The 16,113-nt window shown below is 49.9% G+C and overlaps 1 protein-coding gene across 4 annotated transcripts in view; it reads right to left on the reverse strand.

Moving 5' to 3' along the window:
• The window catches only part of LOC118662633 (probable phospholipid-transporting ATPase IIA), a 113,252-nt gene that overhangs the window by 24,417 nt on the left and 72,722 nt on the right, over positions 1-16,113 (reverse strand). For all 4 annotated transcript variants that reach the window (XM_036321235.1, XM_036321237.1, XM_036321238.1 and 1 more), the window contains exon 14: positions 9,861-10,073. In XM_036321235.1, the coding sequence (XP_036177128.1) occupies positions 9,861-10,073 (213 nt within the window). The remainder of the gene's footprint in view (positions 1-9,860; positions 10,074-16,113) is intronic.

The following is a 16,113-nucleotide window of genomic DNA, read 5'->3' on the forward strand; positions in this document are numbered from 1 at the left end:
GGTGAAGGGAGCTAGCTTCCAATCTGCCAGGGGAAGCCGCAGTCACGCTGCTCCCCCACCCCACGCCCACCCCCCCAAAGCAAAGGCCAGTCCAGTAACGATGTTTTGTTTTGCTTTTGCTATGAACCTGCTTAAGTCTCTGTAAATGTATTTGTTTATTTAATTCAATGACCCTGACCTTCAATATCCCTGGCCTACCTGCTAACAATCTTCTTTCAAAGTTTAAAACCAGCCCGGCTGGTGTTGCTCAGTGGTTGAGCGTCGACCTATGAACCGGGAGGTCACGGTTCGAATCCCGGTCAGGGCACATGGCTGGGTTGCGGGCTCATCCCCAGTGTGAAGTGTGCAGGAGACAGCCAACCAGTGATTCTCATCAATGATGTTTCTATCTCTCTCTCCCTCTCCCTTCCTCTTTGAAATCAATAAAAATTTAAAAATTTTTAAAAATTAATAAATCAGTAAAGACCCGTATATACAAAGTAGTCCCATCTGTGTACAAAATGTTTCTGGGGTGACACGTGAAGAGAAATACATCTAGCTTTCACTTGCATCTTTCCACACTGCTGACGTATTTTAAGCATGTACATGCATTTCTTTTATTTTTAATTAAGTAAATAAAATATCCCAACAGAATACAAATACCTAGATACACACAAACCCAAAAAAGCTTAGCTAAATTTACATCCTCTATGTACCAATTTTATGTGAGAAGAAAAATCCTTCTTCGCATTTCAAACATGATTGTTATTAAAAGAATTTTTTCACTCTTGTTTCAAACAGCTGGTTCAAACCCAACTTTATCGTTCTGAAAAGATGGGAAAAGTCTGTGATACTGGGCTTCGGGGAGACCTGCTAATCCCCCAAAGCCTGTTCCTAACTTCAATGGAGAAAGAATCTCTAACTCCGGGACCACAAGGGACTTTGGGCCCAGCCCGGCCCCCACGCCGTGGACCCCACAGGCCTTGTTAGCGGAGACGCCGACTATAAATTTGAAATGATCGACACTGGCAAATGCTCCCGATGAGGGATGAATTGCAACTGGAGGTAAACATCGTTTAACCGAGCTTTATCCTACAGCGAATCTCAACAGAGCTAAGGGGCCTGCATAACACTATGCCTGTCCTCCCTCCCCCGCCCCCGCCCCCGCCCCTTGGGTCCCTTGTCCTAATCAAAACCTCCTTGGCTCCTCGGGGGCTGATTCCAACAGGATATGAGCCCTGCGGGGGGTCGTCCATTTTTACCTTCCACTCTCTCACTTCGACTTTGTCAGCCTTAATTTAAAGCTACTTCCTAACAGAACACAGAGCTCACCACCACCCCCCCCCACCACCCCCCCTACCCCCCCCCACCACCCCCACCCCCCCGCCCAGGTCCCACTGAGAAGAGACAGGCGCAGAATCTTAGCATAGAATCGGGGCGCTCACTAACCCTCTCCGCTGTGGCAGGGACAAACACCTCAGGGGTGAGGACAGACCGCCACACTCCTTCCCAGAACAAGGTGACTAAAAGCAGGCTACTTCCCATTCGGGCGGGTCCAAGCCTCCCTTCAAAAGAATCGTCAAAGTATGAAGATTTCAGGGTCTTGTGTCTCACTGTCCTTAACAGCCAGAGTTGGGGCCTCAGGGGGGTCTTGGGTCAGAATACCAGGAGGTCAGAGCAGCAGCAAGAGAAAAAGAAACCTCGTTAGGTGGATGGATGGATGGATCAGATCCAAACTTGATATGAGTTGCCTGGCTGTCATCCTGCCAGCCGTGTGGCCTTGCCAACCACATCACTGGCAAAATGGCACAATCATAACCAGTGGGTTGCAAGGAATGCTGAGGGCCTGGTGCACGCACAGAGCAGGGGTTCCGCAGGGGCCATTTCTTGCTGCTGTCAGGACCACTGCTGTCCTCCCTCTCCAAGGCTGTGAGCTCAGTGGCAGCAGCCCTGACACCTTCAGGAGGCCGAGCTCAGCGAGGATTACTGAAGTTTAAGAATTTGCCTGAAACCACACAGCTCATCCAGAGAGCATGGAAGGCCACCGCAGCCAGCACTGCGCCAGAAAGGTGAGGCGCCGATGCGATGCCCTCGTCATTCCTGGAATTAGTGGGAAGGGGGGTCTGGAAAGGCAGACGTTCATTGATGCTCTCGACCGACTACAGGAACACAAAGCAACCCAATGTCTTCCTGAGACTCAGCCCTCTGCCGACGTCACAGAGCAATGGTGTTCCATTACCCCCACGCTTTTTCTTGTTTGTTTGTTAATCCTCACCTGAGCATATTTTTTCCATTGACTTTTTTTTTTAGAGAGGAGGGAGGGAGGGAGGGAGGGAGAAACATCAATTGGTTGCCTCCTGGATGCACACACCCTGACCGGGCTGTGGATCAAACCTGTAACCCAGGTACATGCACTTGATCAGGGATCAAACCTGAGACCCTTTGGCCTGCAGGCTGAAACTCTAACCATTGAGCAAAACCAGCCAAGGCCCAACACTCTTTAAGAAGACGTACTACCGAAAGCAAGGTACAAAACTACATCTATAATTTATAACTTGCTTTTAAACTCTTTCACTATTAGTTAAAGGGTGGGGAAGATTCCAGTTTCTACAGATGATATCTGCAGGGCGCGGACAGTGATGCCAGCGGGTGGCTCAGAGGACGAGGTCGGGCGAGGAGGACCAACACAGAGACTTCGCGAACGGAGGTCATCGGGGGGGAGAGACAGCCGTCTCACTGGGCCACGAGCGTGGGGCGGCCACACAGAGCATTCTACACATGACGGACAACTTGTAATTAGTGGCTCTGAAATTACTGAGCTAGCCAAGGCCTAGCCAAATGCATGAAGAAACTTTCACTGATCCTCGCACATATATGCACACCCTGTACAAACACCCACGCACGTCCCCACACACACATGCTCACACGGCACACATGTGCACACACACACACAAGCACGTACGTATCCACACCCACACACGTGTGTGCATATATATACAAACACATATACTCGGCACACAAACACATGCACACACACTATGAAACCGTATGGCTTTCTAAAGGATGTTACTTCCCTCACTTCACTTTCCTTCCTGCTTAGTGATGTGCACTGCAGTGCGATTCTGTATTACAGAAACATAAAATTATACACACACACACACACATATATGCACAAATTTAGGGAAACTCTGGGAAAATCTACATCAGAACATAAACAGCAGATATCGCCAGGTGATAATCATTACAGGTTATGTTTATCAACTTCTTTTTGACTCTACAATGTCTGCTTTTTTCTAGGGAGAACATTAGTAACTGTGATTTTTAAAAATTAAGTAATTTTTTGTTAATATGACAGGGTTCGTGGAAAAGACAAATAAGTGAGCCATGGGCTGCGTCTACCTGCTCGCAGCAGAGCGCCTCCTGACGGCTCACACCAAGAAACAGATGCATGAAAAGCAGTGTCTCGGCCACGGTCTCTCCGTGGGCTCCTCTCCGCCAGGTGAGAGCCCCTTCCTCTCCGCTGGGAGCTCCTGTACGGAGCGCCCCTCGGGCTGCAATCAACCGCTGAATACAGACCCTTCAAGGCTTCCCAAGCGGAATGTGCACAGGAAACAAATTTAGGAAGCCCCGCTTCTGTTACAGGAAACGAACACCACCCCAACTGGTAGGAATTACCCCGGCAGCTCCGCGGTGAAGAGAATGCTGGCTCTGCATGTGTTTGTAAGCTGACCCTGCCTTGACCAGCAATGTTTTACTGATACAGAATTTCAAAGGGAGGGTTCTAGATGCGGCCACGTCCACGTGGAGACCCACGGGGACTCGGAAACAGCTCAGTTTTCAGTAGATTTCACCGTGAGGAGATTTCGCCTGCTCTCCATCGCATGGTGCGTCTTTGCACGCAGATTTGCAGTTTGCAGCACACAGCTTTTGAGATCGTCTAGAAGGCTGGTCAGTAAACTACTCACAGTGGTTGTAGCTTTTGTTAGTAGGATTGTGGTTTACTTTATTTTCTTATCTGTATTTTCACATATTCCACCAGAAACACAGGACAGTGGTGCAATACAAATAATAACATTTTGTGTGGGGGGGGGGGGTGGGGGGGGGGATTACCAACAAGACCTCTGTGAAGATACCAAAAGGCCCAAAGAAAATACTTGTTTTTTAATCATTATTCAGAATCTTAGAAAAGCAGGACCAATCTGAATCCCAGTGCAATTAATGGACAGAAGAGAGGAAGAATTATTCACTCAAGAAAAAGGAGCTAAGAAGCACAGAGCAGTCCATGAAAGATTTACCCTCATGGGACAACCCTTGCCCAGCCCTAAAACAAATTATCTCAGGATTCAGTAGGAGCAGAGGGGTGTGGGGCAGGCATGAAAGACCCCCGTAAAGACCCCCCCTACCCATCTCTAGCCAATCGGAGTGTTCGAGCTCGGGGACAGAGTGCGGACTGATCAGATCCCCAACATCTGGAACGTGTTCCAATTCCACAAGTACCGGACACTGCTGTTCCCAGTCCAAACCACCAAGAGGCTGGTCCCTCCTCTCGTCCACCATTCAGTGGATCGTCCTCACGCCCAAAACAGGAAACGGAGAGCAAACCGACTAAACCTGCTGAGGCAACGAGGACAACCTGCAGTGTTGGTGACCAGGGCCCGTGTCCAAGTAGGTCGGCAGCATCAGCCATCCCTCCTCTCCCTCCTCTCCTCTCGTTCAGCACACAATCCCATCTGGGATTTCGGCCACGGGCGACACTATTCACCCTTAGGAAGCCTGGTCCAGGTGTCATCTGTTGAGCCTCACAGCTGTTCTGTAACCACCACGCAGGCTGGAAGGAGGAGTCTCCTGGGGACACACTCCTTTGCCCAGAGAAAGAGAAAGAAGTAACAAGAGGGAAAGGCCCATCGGGGAGCCCTTCCACGTCTGAGCTTTGGGAAGGGCTCTCTCTGCGCTGTTCCCAGATGCCACCAACCAGGGCTCGCTGACATTCGGAGGCTGGTCCGCACCGTTAAACACGTCCTCTACCAGGGAAGCCCCTGCTCCTTACAGCGAACAAAACCGCCATTGGGAGTCCCGGTAACGTTGGTGGAAGAGCAAAACGGTTTAAATGTCTGTTCCTGGTAATTTACATCACGGGCCTGAAAATACTCATCCAACCTGACCCACAGGACTTACTGGCTGCTTGCCAAGGGCCTCACCACGCCCTCTCGTGGGTCCATGTCACAGACACACGGAGGCAGGACGAGAATACGTGGCTGTTCTGAGTCCCAAGACTTGGGTGCTCAACTGCCTCATTCCTGCTGCCTCCTTGGGACCTGGCTGCAGTCCTGTCCCACGCTGACGTCACCTAGCCCAGTGGTTGGCAAACTGTGGCTGGGCAAACCGCGGCTCGCGAGCCACATGTGGCTCTTTGACCCCTTCAGTGTGGCTCTTCCACAAAATACCGACTTCTGCGCATGGGCCACTAAATTTCAATCACACTATACATGGGCGCCCGCACGTGGAATTTTGTGGAAGAGCCACACTGAAGGGGCCAAAGAGCCACATGTGGCTCGCGAGCCACGGTTTGCCAGCCACAGACCTAGCCCATCGCAGGCACTCAAACATGAACCCAACCTCCCCATTTCTAGAAACGCTGGGTGTAACAATGCTCACTGCAATGTTTATAAATATGATTGCCAAAAATTAGAAATAACCTGAGTTCCAGTCCTAGGAGAACAGAGGCAATAATGCTGAAGAACTGTTTTTTTAATAATATTCAGGAGAACCGAAAACAGGCCTGATAAAATATTAAGTGAAAAAAGAGGATACAAAACCATAGCTTATTAAAATTCTTATTGTCTTAAGAAAAACCATATATGAGCCACTGGAAGGTCAGAGAAAGACAAGTATCACATGCTCTCCCTCCCACGTGGAATCTAATGAACAAAATGAACTCATGAACAAAATAGATCCAGAGACATAGAACCACGGAACGGACGAATTTCAGAGGGAAGGCGGGGCGTGGGGAATTAACTGGGGGACGTATATACATGTGTGCATAGCCCATGGACAACAGTGTGGTGATGGCTTGGGAGGGGTGGGTGCCGGGTGGAGGGAGTCAATGGGAAAAAACAAAAATAAGAAACAAAACAAAAAAGAGACATCTGTAATACTTTCAACAATAAAGATAAACTAAAATATATATATATATGATACTGGAAGGCTATCTATCAAAATGTTCTTAGTGGCTTCAGGGAAAAAAATGGTTGAGCCCAGGCTGGTGAGGGTGGGTGGTTAGAGCATCCGCCCTCAGACCGAAGGGTTGTGGGTTCGATTCCTGGTCAAGCACACATACCTGGTTTGTGGGTTTGCTCCCCACCCCTGGTCAGGGAGCCTGTGGGAGGCAACCAATCAGTGTGCTTCTCTCACATTGATGTTTCTCTCTCTATCTCTCTCCCCCTCCCTCCCTCCCTTCCACTCTCTCTGAAAAGCAATGGAAAAAATACCCTCAGGTGAGGATGAACAAAAAAACAAAAAAATGAGATAATACATGGAACGTACTTCAAACGGGACCCGATGCCAACCACACGTTCCAGGAAAGTTCCTGTTGTCCTCCTGTACCGCTGGGATTGCAATTGACCCACTTTCTTCTTCTTCTTTTTTTTTTTAATAGTCAGGTTTTGCATGTTTTATTTTTTAAATATATTTTATTGATGTTTTACAGAGAGGAAGGGAGAGGGATAGAGAGTCAGAAACATCAATGAGAGAGAAACACTGATCAGCTGCCTCCCGCACACCCCCCACTGGGGATGTGCCCGCAACCAAGGTACATGCCCTTGACCAGAATCGAACCTGGGACCCTCGAGTCTGCAGGCCGACGCTCTATCCAGTGAGCCAAACCGGTTAGGGCGACCCACTTCCTTCTTTACAATCTTTTGGAATTTCCAAATTTTCTACACTAAAAAACATTGCTTTAATAATCAGAACGCAAGTTTTCTTTAAGAAAAGAAGTAAAAAAACTGGAAGGAGAGAAGACCAAAATGCTAACAGATTGGGAAAACACAGGCCTGTGTGTGAATTACAAAGGGTATGATGCTACTGTTTTATGCTGGGCAAGTCCTCTGCCTAAACATACACAGAGGGGGCTCCTATCATACGACACCCTAAAAGGAAAAGCAATTGGGTCCTGTTACAGAAAACATTAAAGGGGTAACACTCTTGAACATGGAATCAAATGAATCCCTTTTGGACTTAGCAAAAGAATATGCTTAGATATGAACAGCAACTTTAAAATGTGTGGCTTATTGGACTTCATCAAATTAGACTTTTGGCAGGTGTGGCTCAGTGGTTGAGCATTGTCCTATGAACCAGGAAGGAGGTCACGGTTCAATTCCGGTCAGGGCACATGCCCAGGTTATGGGCTCGAGCCCCAGTAAGGGCATGCAGGAGGCAGCTGATCAATGAATCTCTCTCACTATTGATGCTTCTATCTCTCTCTCCCTCTTCCTCTCTGAAATCAATAAAATATATATTTTCTTAAAAATTAGAAACTTTTGTGTTTCAAAGGACACCATCAAGAAAAAGCCTTCAGCCCTAGCTGGTTTGGCTCAGTGGATAGAGCGTCGGCCTGTGGACTGAGGGGTACCAGATTCGATTCTGGTCAAGGGCACATGCCTGGGTTGCTGGCTCAATCCCCAGTAGGGGGTGTGCAGGAGGCAGCCGATCAGTGATTCTCTCTCATCATTGATGTTTCTATCTCTCTATCCCTCTCCCTTCCTCTCTGAAATAAATACACACACACACACACACACACACACACAATATATATATATATATATATATATATATATATATATATATATACACACACACATATATATGTATGAATATATATATACATATATACACATATATATAAATTTTTTTAAAAGCCTTCAGAATGGGAGAAAATATTTACAAATCTGATAAAAGACTTATATGAAATGTATAAACAATTTTTACAACTCAACAGTAAAAAGACACATAACACAATTAGTAGTGGGCAAAGGATATGGACAGACATTTCTCCAAAGAAGATGCACCAATAACCAGTAAGCACATGGAAAGATGCCCAATGTTATTAGCCATCAGGGATACGCAAATCAAAACCACAATGAGATTCCACTTCACACTCCCTCGGATGGCCAGACTCAAAAGGACCAACGACGACAAGTGATGGCTAAGATGTGGAGAAACGGGAACCCTCACACCCTGCTGATGGGAATGTAAAATGGTGCAGCCACTTTAGAAAACAGTCTGGCAGTTCCTCAGAAGGTTAAACATAGAGTTACCATGTGCCCCAGCAATCCATTCCTAGACATACACCAAGAGAAACATATGTCCACTCAAAAACTTGTACACAGCCCTGGCCCGAGCAGTTCAGTTGGTTGGGTGTCATCCCGTGTACCTAGGGGTCGCCAGTTCGATTCCCAGTCCATGTACATGCTCGGGCTACAGGCTCAATCCCTAGTAGGGAGCATGCAGGAGGCATGCCGATCCATGTTACGCTCTCACATCCATGTTTCTCTCTCCCTCTCCCTCTAAAAATCAATTTAAAAATCTTTCTTAAAAAACTTGTACACAAATGTTCATAGCAGCATTATTCATAATAGTAAACAAACAAACACACAAAATACAATCTAAATGTCCATCAACCAATGAATGGATAAGCAAAATGTAGTGTTATCCATACAATGGAATATTATTCATCCATAAAAGTCATGAAGTCCTGACAGGCTACAACACGAATGAATCTTCAAAACATATGCTAAGGGAAAGAACCAGACACAAAAGGTTACATAATGTATGTTTCCATTGGTATGAAATGCCCAGAAAAGGCAATTCTGCACAGACAGGAAGTAGGTTAGTGGTTGCCAGGGCTGGGGGCGGGGGAGTCTACAGGGACAATGGCATGGAGTACTTCCTTTGGGGTGATGAAAATGTTCCAAAGTTTATTGTGGTCATGGTTGTATAACTCTGTGAACACACTAAAAAAACCACTGCCCGCTACATGTTAAATGGCTGTAGGGTATGTGAGTTTTATCTTAATAAAGCTGTGTTTTGGTGGTTGTGTTTTCCAAGGGGATGCGGATTCAATGGGATCTTGTCTCCCTTTTGGGCTAGCCACCTGAATTACAAATAACACCTCCTGCTCCTTCCTAACTCAGGACACATCTCAAGTCCGTGACTACCCCTAGGGAAGATCAAGTCCTGCACGCACTTGAAAGGTACTGTATTTCCCATGTATGACGCCCCCATGTACAAGACGCCCCCCACTTTCCCAACCCAAAGTTAAGAAATCAATATTTTAAACATTTTGCTGGTTTTCCTCTTAAGGCTTCTTCTTTTTTGGCACCTTAAGGAGTTGTTCTTCCTGTTTTCTCCACTGTCTGATCATACACTCAGTGGAAGGAGGTCCACATTGTTTCTCTGCAGCTCTATTTCCGTGCTCTTTGCATAGCTGATTACATTCGGTTTGAATTTTGCGGAGTAAGACAATCGCTTACCGGTATTTACCTTTTTATTTTTTGACACCTTTATGGGTTCAGAACGCTAAGGTCCCTGTTGCATCTACACACTCTCCACCTCCACCTCCAATAAGCTGATGTCAGTAACAATAAGACTTGTGATTGAAGGAAGCCTGTTTGACAAGGTATGGGCAGCTACACACACGCGTGGGCCTCCCGCCTCGGCTGATTTCCATGTATAAGATGCGCCTCGATTTTCAGTCTAATGATTTTAGAAAAAATAGCGTCTTATACATGGAAAAATATGGTACCTGCCTCGCTGCCCTGCCCCTCCCTGGCTCCTGTCTGCCCTGATAGCTGGATCCATGGGAGCCACACCCGCCCAGGGTTTACCTCATCCGGGCTGGACGCCTGGTACACACGGCACGAGTCTTCATACTGCTTCTCGGCCTCGGCCTGGTCGGTCACGCCGTTGGACTCGTACACGGGGGTCACGTTGTGGCAGAGTGCGATGGCCTTCACGGCCTCGTGCACGCGGCTGCTCATGGTCCGCCGGACTTTGGTGGTGATGGTAGGGCCCTTCTGAGCAGGCGGGTCATGGGATTGCTGTGAGGAGGGAACGACAAGGAAGGTGACCACAGGCACAGAAAGTCTCCAACGTGTGGAAGTACAGCCTCGCGGAGTCGGCGTTTCTTACTGCAGACTAGCGGTAACTCCCAGGCTAGCTACGGCGACACTGCAATAAATGGCGTGTGGTTTTCAGGGACCCAATCATTGACGCTCAGCACAGCAACAAAAACCACACAAAATAAACAGGAAAAATAGTAATCTAGTGACTGTGGGTGATTCTGCCTGCTAATGTGGGAACCTGTCTTCCATTGGGGGTGTCGGGGAGCCTCCAACAGAGTGAGGTCCCACCATGCTGCCAGCGGTCCTGGTGCTCAGACCAGGGCTTCTCCACCACGGCACTGCTGGCATTCGGGGCAAACGTGTCTGTGGTTGGGACAATCCCGTGCCTGTGGGATGTTCAGCTGCACCTCCAGCCTCACCTCCTAGATCCCAGAAGCACCTCTCTCCTAGCGGTCTCAACGGATGCTGCCAAAAGTCCCAGGGAGACCAAGCCCCTCCCTGGTTCAGAACCACTGTTTTTAATGTACACTCTTTGGGTTCACATAAAAGATAGCAACGGCAACTGGTGCTCTACAGGCGAAACGATCATCAGTGACACGTAACTCGGGGCAGGGCCTGGGACAGTAACAGGAATGACACTCCTGGATGAGCGGACTGAACACCTGGTACCTAGCACTGCACTTAAGGTAGGTTTCCAAGAGCAATTTAAAGATAAATAAATAAATACGTTCTTTAAAAAGACTAATTTTATGTGTGCTCAACTTTTGCTTTCTACGCTGACTTCAGACCCTTCACTTGTGGAAAAGCTATTCCACCCTCTTGTTCAGACCTTTCGACATATGGCTGAGCCTCCTGAATGCGTTAAGTCTTGGAGAAAGTGGCTTCAAGCAACATGGTAAAAATAGTGTTAAAGGTTAACCACCCTGAGCTTTATTCTTGGATGGGTTGTGAAAAGCTGTGCGACTTTAAGCCAGCCCCATCTGCCCTCTGGGCCTCATCTTCCTACAAATGAGGGAGTGGGGTAGGGGAGTGGGGTCCACACCCGAGTAGCAGGAATCCCAAGCCACCCGCTCAGCGTCCCCAAAGTGCAAGGCAAGCAGCCCATTCCTATCTGTTGAATTACACATCGGGTGCCATGAAGACCTTCCCTGGAAAAAGGGTTTCTATTGCCTTGAAATGTAATTTAAAAAAGTAAGACCACCAGGCAATGATTACTTGTTAGCAGTTTATGTCTCAGATGCCCTCCCATGGCCCATGGGGCCCGTCTGATTAGCCCCTGCCCATCTCTGCAACCTCCTATGCACTCTGCTCCAGCCACGCTGACCTCTTCAGTTCTTTGAACACTGCCACGCTGCTTCCTGCCACAGGGCCTGTGCACGTGCTGTACCCTCTGCCTAGAATACCACTTCCTGGGTCTCTGCAGGACCGGCTCACTCCATCTCATCATGGAGGTCTAAGTTCAAATGTTACCTCCTCAACGAGGGCTTCTCTGAGCCCCCTAACTCAGCAGTCGCCAACCTTTCAGACCTCATGGACCACCAGTTAGCAACCGCTGCCCTAAATCCTATTACCCCGCCTGCCCTCCCACTGGAAGTCATGCTTCCCGGGGGCTTATCGTCCCCACTGTCTACAACTGGCTGATGATTCTCCTGGCCGACCGTGAGGACAGCTGTCTGCTGCATCCCTAGTATCTAACGCAGGAGATACATGCTGAACAAATGAACAATTTACCGCTCCTAAGGTGATGGAGGGGGTCCTGACTTGACATGAATTTTTTTTCCATCGCTAAGAAGAAATAAATGTCAAATGGACCCACTTCAGGTCCGGATTTTAAACCACAGTTTTGGACAATGGGACTATCATAGTCTTCCTGCCTCCACGGCTGCGTCCGGGAGCCTGAGATGCTGGCGGACATACTGGAAGCTACATTCCATTAGAAACATATTTTGCCTAACAGAGGAGAAGCAAGCTGGTCTCTGAGAGTGAAATGTGTTTTGTGCCTGTGAACACATGCCCAAAATAGAGAACAGATGGGCTACACGAAACAAGAAAATGACTTTCGTTTAATTTTTTAATACTATTTTTAGCAGCGGCTTTGGACTCCTCGGGTAATTAGACAATTACTAAATTATTCTTGTCATGCAGGCGCGCACACCGCCCTGGCTTCCTGCTCTGTTAACCTCTGGTGTCAAGAGGACACGAGTTTCACTTCCAGGCCAGAGGGCACTGCATGGTAACGATAATTAGAGTAATGAATCAGAACTGCAGTTTAAACGAATCATTATTTGCCGAGTGCTTTTGACGAGAAAGACTTTAACTCCAACATGACACGGAGGCCCGTGGGTTTACAGGACGGCTCTCCCTCCGTGGGACAGACGCCGTCAGGAAGGCGGTTCCCTGCGTTCTGTGATGTCCGTCCCAGGCACGGACGCACGTCCTCGCGGCTGCCCACCTTCCTCAGCACCTGGACCAAATTATGATTGAGCGCGAGGGGCAAGAGCGAGACCTCTGACAGAGCAATTGCTTCGGCTGGCAAGTGTCAGTAACAGTGGGTTAGAAGGAAAGGCCGCGTGGAGGACCGCCACAAACCTTAGGATTCTGTAAGCAACCTGATTTCACGTCTCCCCCAGAAGACAAATCCTCCCACTGACATCCCAATGGGGGACAAGCCAGGCAGCCCCGGTCTCCGCAAGGACCCCACTTTCAGGACAGGGGACCATTTGACAACAAATCAGAAGACGAGGGTGCCCGGCCCCACCAGCAGGCGGCTGGTGTAAGTCTCCACGCTCACTGATTTCTCTCTGACATTAGCACGTATCCCCTTCCCTGCGACGACGGTGCTTCAGGGAGGAGGGGTCAAAACCACTGGTTCTGAAATTCTCTTAATTTTCAAGTAAAAGGCTCGTTCGCACACCAAATGGTGATCCACGTGTATCCTTAGACCCTGGTAATTACCAGGGGCTCTGCCAGTGTTAGTATTGGGCCCCGTCTTCAAACATCCTCACATTCCCCATATGGAAGAGTTTCACATTGTACAGTGTTTCTCTCTAGCCTCCTGCCCACAGGCCCTTTAACCTACACCCATTTCTTCTTACTTAAAAAATACCAGGGGAAAATCAAAACAGATGTGGACACAGAGGCAGGTTCCCAGTCTTGCTGCCCTGGGGGAACCACTGGTCCTCTTAGGGAGGGGAGAGAGAGGCCAGCGCCGCTCCCGCGAGGTCAGGAGTTGGGAGAGGAACCAAGACCTCCATGTGCAGAGGCCCTGGACGTGGGCCCTGGGGTGGGGTCCTCGCACCACCCAATGCTTCCGAGTCACCCTACAGCGTCCCACCCTCAATGAGACACGAGGATCCATGAGAAACAGGCCCCTGCTTCTCATTACTGACCCACGGCGGGGCCTTTCCCAACGAGAACTCCAGTTAGTGTGACAGGAAACAGCAGCACAAAAATTAAATACGGAGCCACCGTGGACATAAACGTTCTTTCTAAATGCAATTAAAACTTCACCACCACCTCATGGGCGTTCGTAATGTTAACGGACAGTGTGGACGGGTGGCAATAGGTAAAATCACACGATTGAGGAGAAGGAACTCCTGCTTCGATTGTCCCACCTCACTCCCTAAGTAAAGCCCAAAGCTGGTCATGCATCAGCCTCAAAGGGCACCCCCACAGAGGCAGGCTCGGGGCTGCTACTTCCAAATGAGCCCACGGAGTTACAGGTTGATTGATGGTGAGTAAGTACAGCATTCACTGTTGAACTGCAGACATCTTAGAGCACAGCAAAGGCAGCACATTTCAATTCTGTGACATCGAACCCGATAGCACAGAGGTTCTCAACTGGGGTGATTTGGGCTACCATCTGGCAATCTCTAGGGATATTGGGGTTGTCACCACTGGGGGCAGAGGAGGGAACGTGTACTACAAACAACCTGATGGTAGAGGGCAGAGATGCTGCTAAAATCCTAGAACGAAACACAGGACGGCCCTCACAACGCAGCCTTATCCAGCGCAATGTGCATTCCCGCAGCTGAAAACCACCTTAGGCCGTCGACACTAGGAAGCCAGGGCCAGGGAGTGGCAGACACCTAACTGCGCAGGCTGGGTCCCGTCCATTTAAAATGTCAGTACTGTTCATCGTGGATTTTCCCATGAATTTTGATTACTGAGGCTTGGGGGGGGGGGGGCATCCCATTAAGCTTTGCTCTCAAGGTGCATACCCCACTCTTCTTACCCTCGCTGTCCTGGTCCTATTGTAAAACCATCCTGTCTAATAAAAGAGAAACATGGTAATTGGCATACGACCGCGACCCTTCCCATTGGCTAATCAGGGCGATATGCAAATTAACTGCCAGCCAAGATGGCGGCCGGCAGCCAGGCAGCTTGAAACTAACATGAGGCCTGCTTGCTTCAGTGACGGAGGACTCCAACGTTCCCCGCCTGCCACTGCAGGCCTCTGAGCTGCAACTCTAAGCAACTATGTAACAAATATAGAAGCTAAACAAAACCCCAGAAACCTGCTTTAGTCGCCAGCAGGATCGCAACATTGTAAGCAAAGGCCAGAAACCTACTTTCAGCAGCGGAGGCCTAAGAGCTGGAGCCAAGCCTCAAAGCTAAAGCTGGCCCAGAATAAAAAAGAAAAAAGAAAAAAAAGGAGCGGTTGGGAGCTTCAGTCACCACCAGCCTGAAAACAGCCCTCAGCCCCTCACCCAGACTGGCCAGGCACCCCAGTGGGGACCCCCACCCTGAAGGGTGTGTGACCAGCTGCAAAGAGCCATCATCCCCTCACCCAGGCTGGCCAGGCACCCCAGTGGGGACCCCCACCCTGATCCAGGACACCCTTCAGGGCAAACCAACCGGCACCCACCCATGCACCAGGCCTCTACCCTATATAGTAAAAGGGTAATATGCCTCCCAGCACCGGGATCAGCGGAGCCGCGAGGCCTCCCGGCACCGGGATCAGCATGACAGGGGGCAGTGCCCAAACCCCCTGATCGCCCTGCGGCTCTGTGTGTGACGGGGCGGGGCCACAACCTCCCTATCCACCCTGCTCTGTTCGTGACAAGGGAAGGCGCCCCAACCCCCTGATCAGCCCTGCTCTGTGCCTGATAGGGGGGAGCTCCCCAACCCCCTGATCGGCCTGCGGCTCTGTGTGTGACAGGGTGCGGCGCCCCAACCCCCCACCCTCCCCCTACGGGCCCTGCTCTGTGTGTGACAGGGTAGAGGCATAACCTCCCCATCGGCCCTGCCCTGAGTGTGAGAGTGGCAGCGCCCCAACCCCCTGATCAGCCCTGCTCTGTGGGTGATAGAGGGCGGAGCCCCAACCCCCCTGATGGGCCCTGCTCTGTGAGTGACAGGGGGAAGTGCCCTAACCCCCTGATTGGCCCTGCCCTGTGCGTGACAGGGGGTGGCACCGCAACCTCCCCATCGACCCTGCTCTGTGCGTGACAGGGTACAGAGCCCCAACCCCCCTGATGGGCCCTGCTCTGTGAGTGACAGGGGGCAGTGCCCCAACCCCCTGATTGGCCCTGCTCTGTGCATGACAGGGGCTGGCGCCGCAACCTCCCCATCGACCCTGCCTTGAGTGTGACAGGGGACGGTGCCCCAACCCCCCAATCGGCCCTACCCTGAGTGTGACTGAGGGTGGCATCACAACCTCCCGATCGCCCTGCTCTGTGTATGACAGGGGGCGGTGCCCCAACTCCCCAATCGGCCCTGCTCTGAGCCCGACCAGGGGCTGCACCTAGGGATTGGGCCTGCCCTCTGCCACCCGGGAGCAGGCCTAAGCCAGCAGGGCGTTATCTCCCGAGGGGTCCCAGACTGCGAGAGGGCACAGGCTGGGCTGAGGGACCTCCTCTCCCCCCTGAGTGCACAAATTTTTGTGCACCGGGCCTCTAGTTAAAATTATGAGACTCACTGACAGGAGTGAAAACAGGAAGTTGGGTAGTGTTATTCTAACAGTGGTTCTTAACCAGAAATGCTTCTCAAAATAACCAGTAAACACTTTAATAATTTT

This window comes from Myotis myotis, unplaced genomic scaffold, assembly GCF_014108235.1.
Source record: "Myotis myotis isolate mMyoMyo1 unplaced genomic scaffold, mMyoMyo1.p scaffold_m19_p_9, whole genome shotgun sequence".
Classification (NCBI taxonomy): Eukaryota; Metazoa; Chordata; class Mammalia; order Chiroptera; family Vespertilionidae; genus Myotis; species Myotis myotis.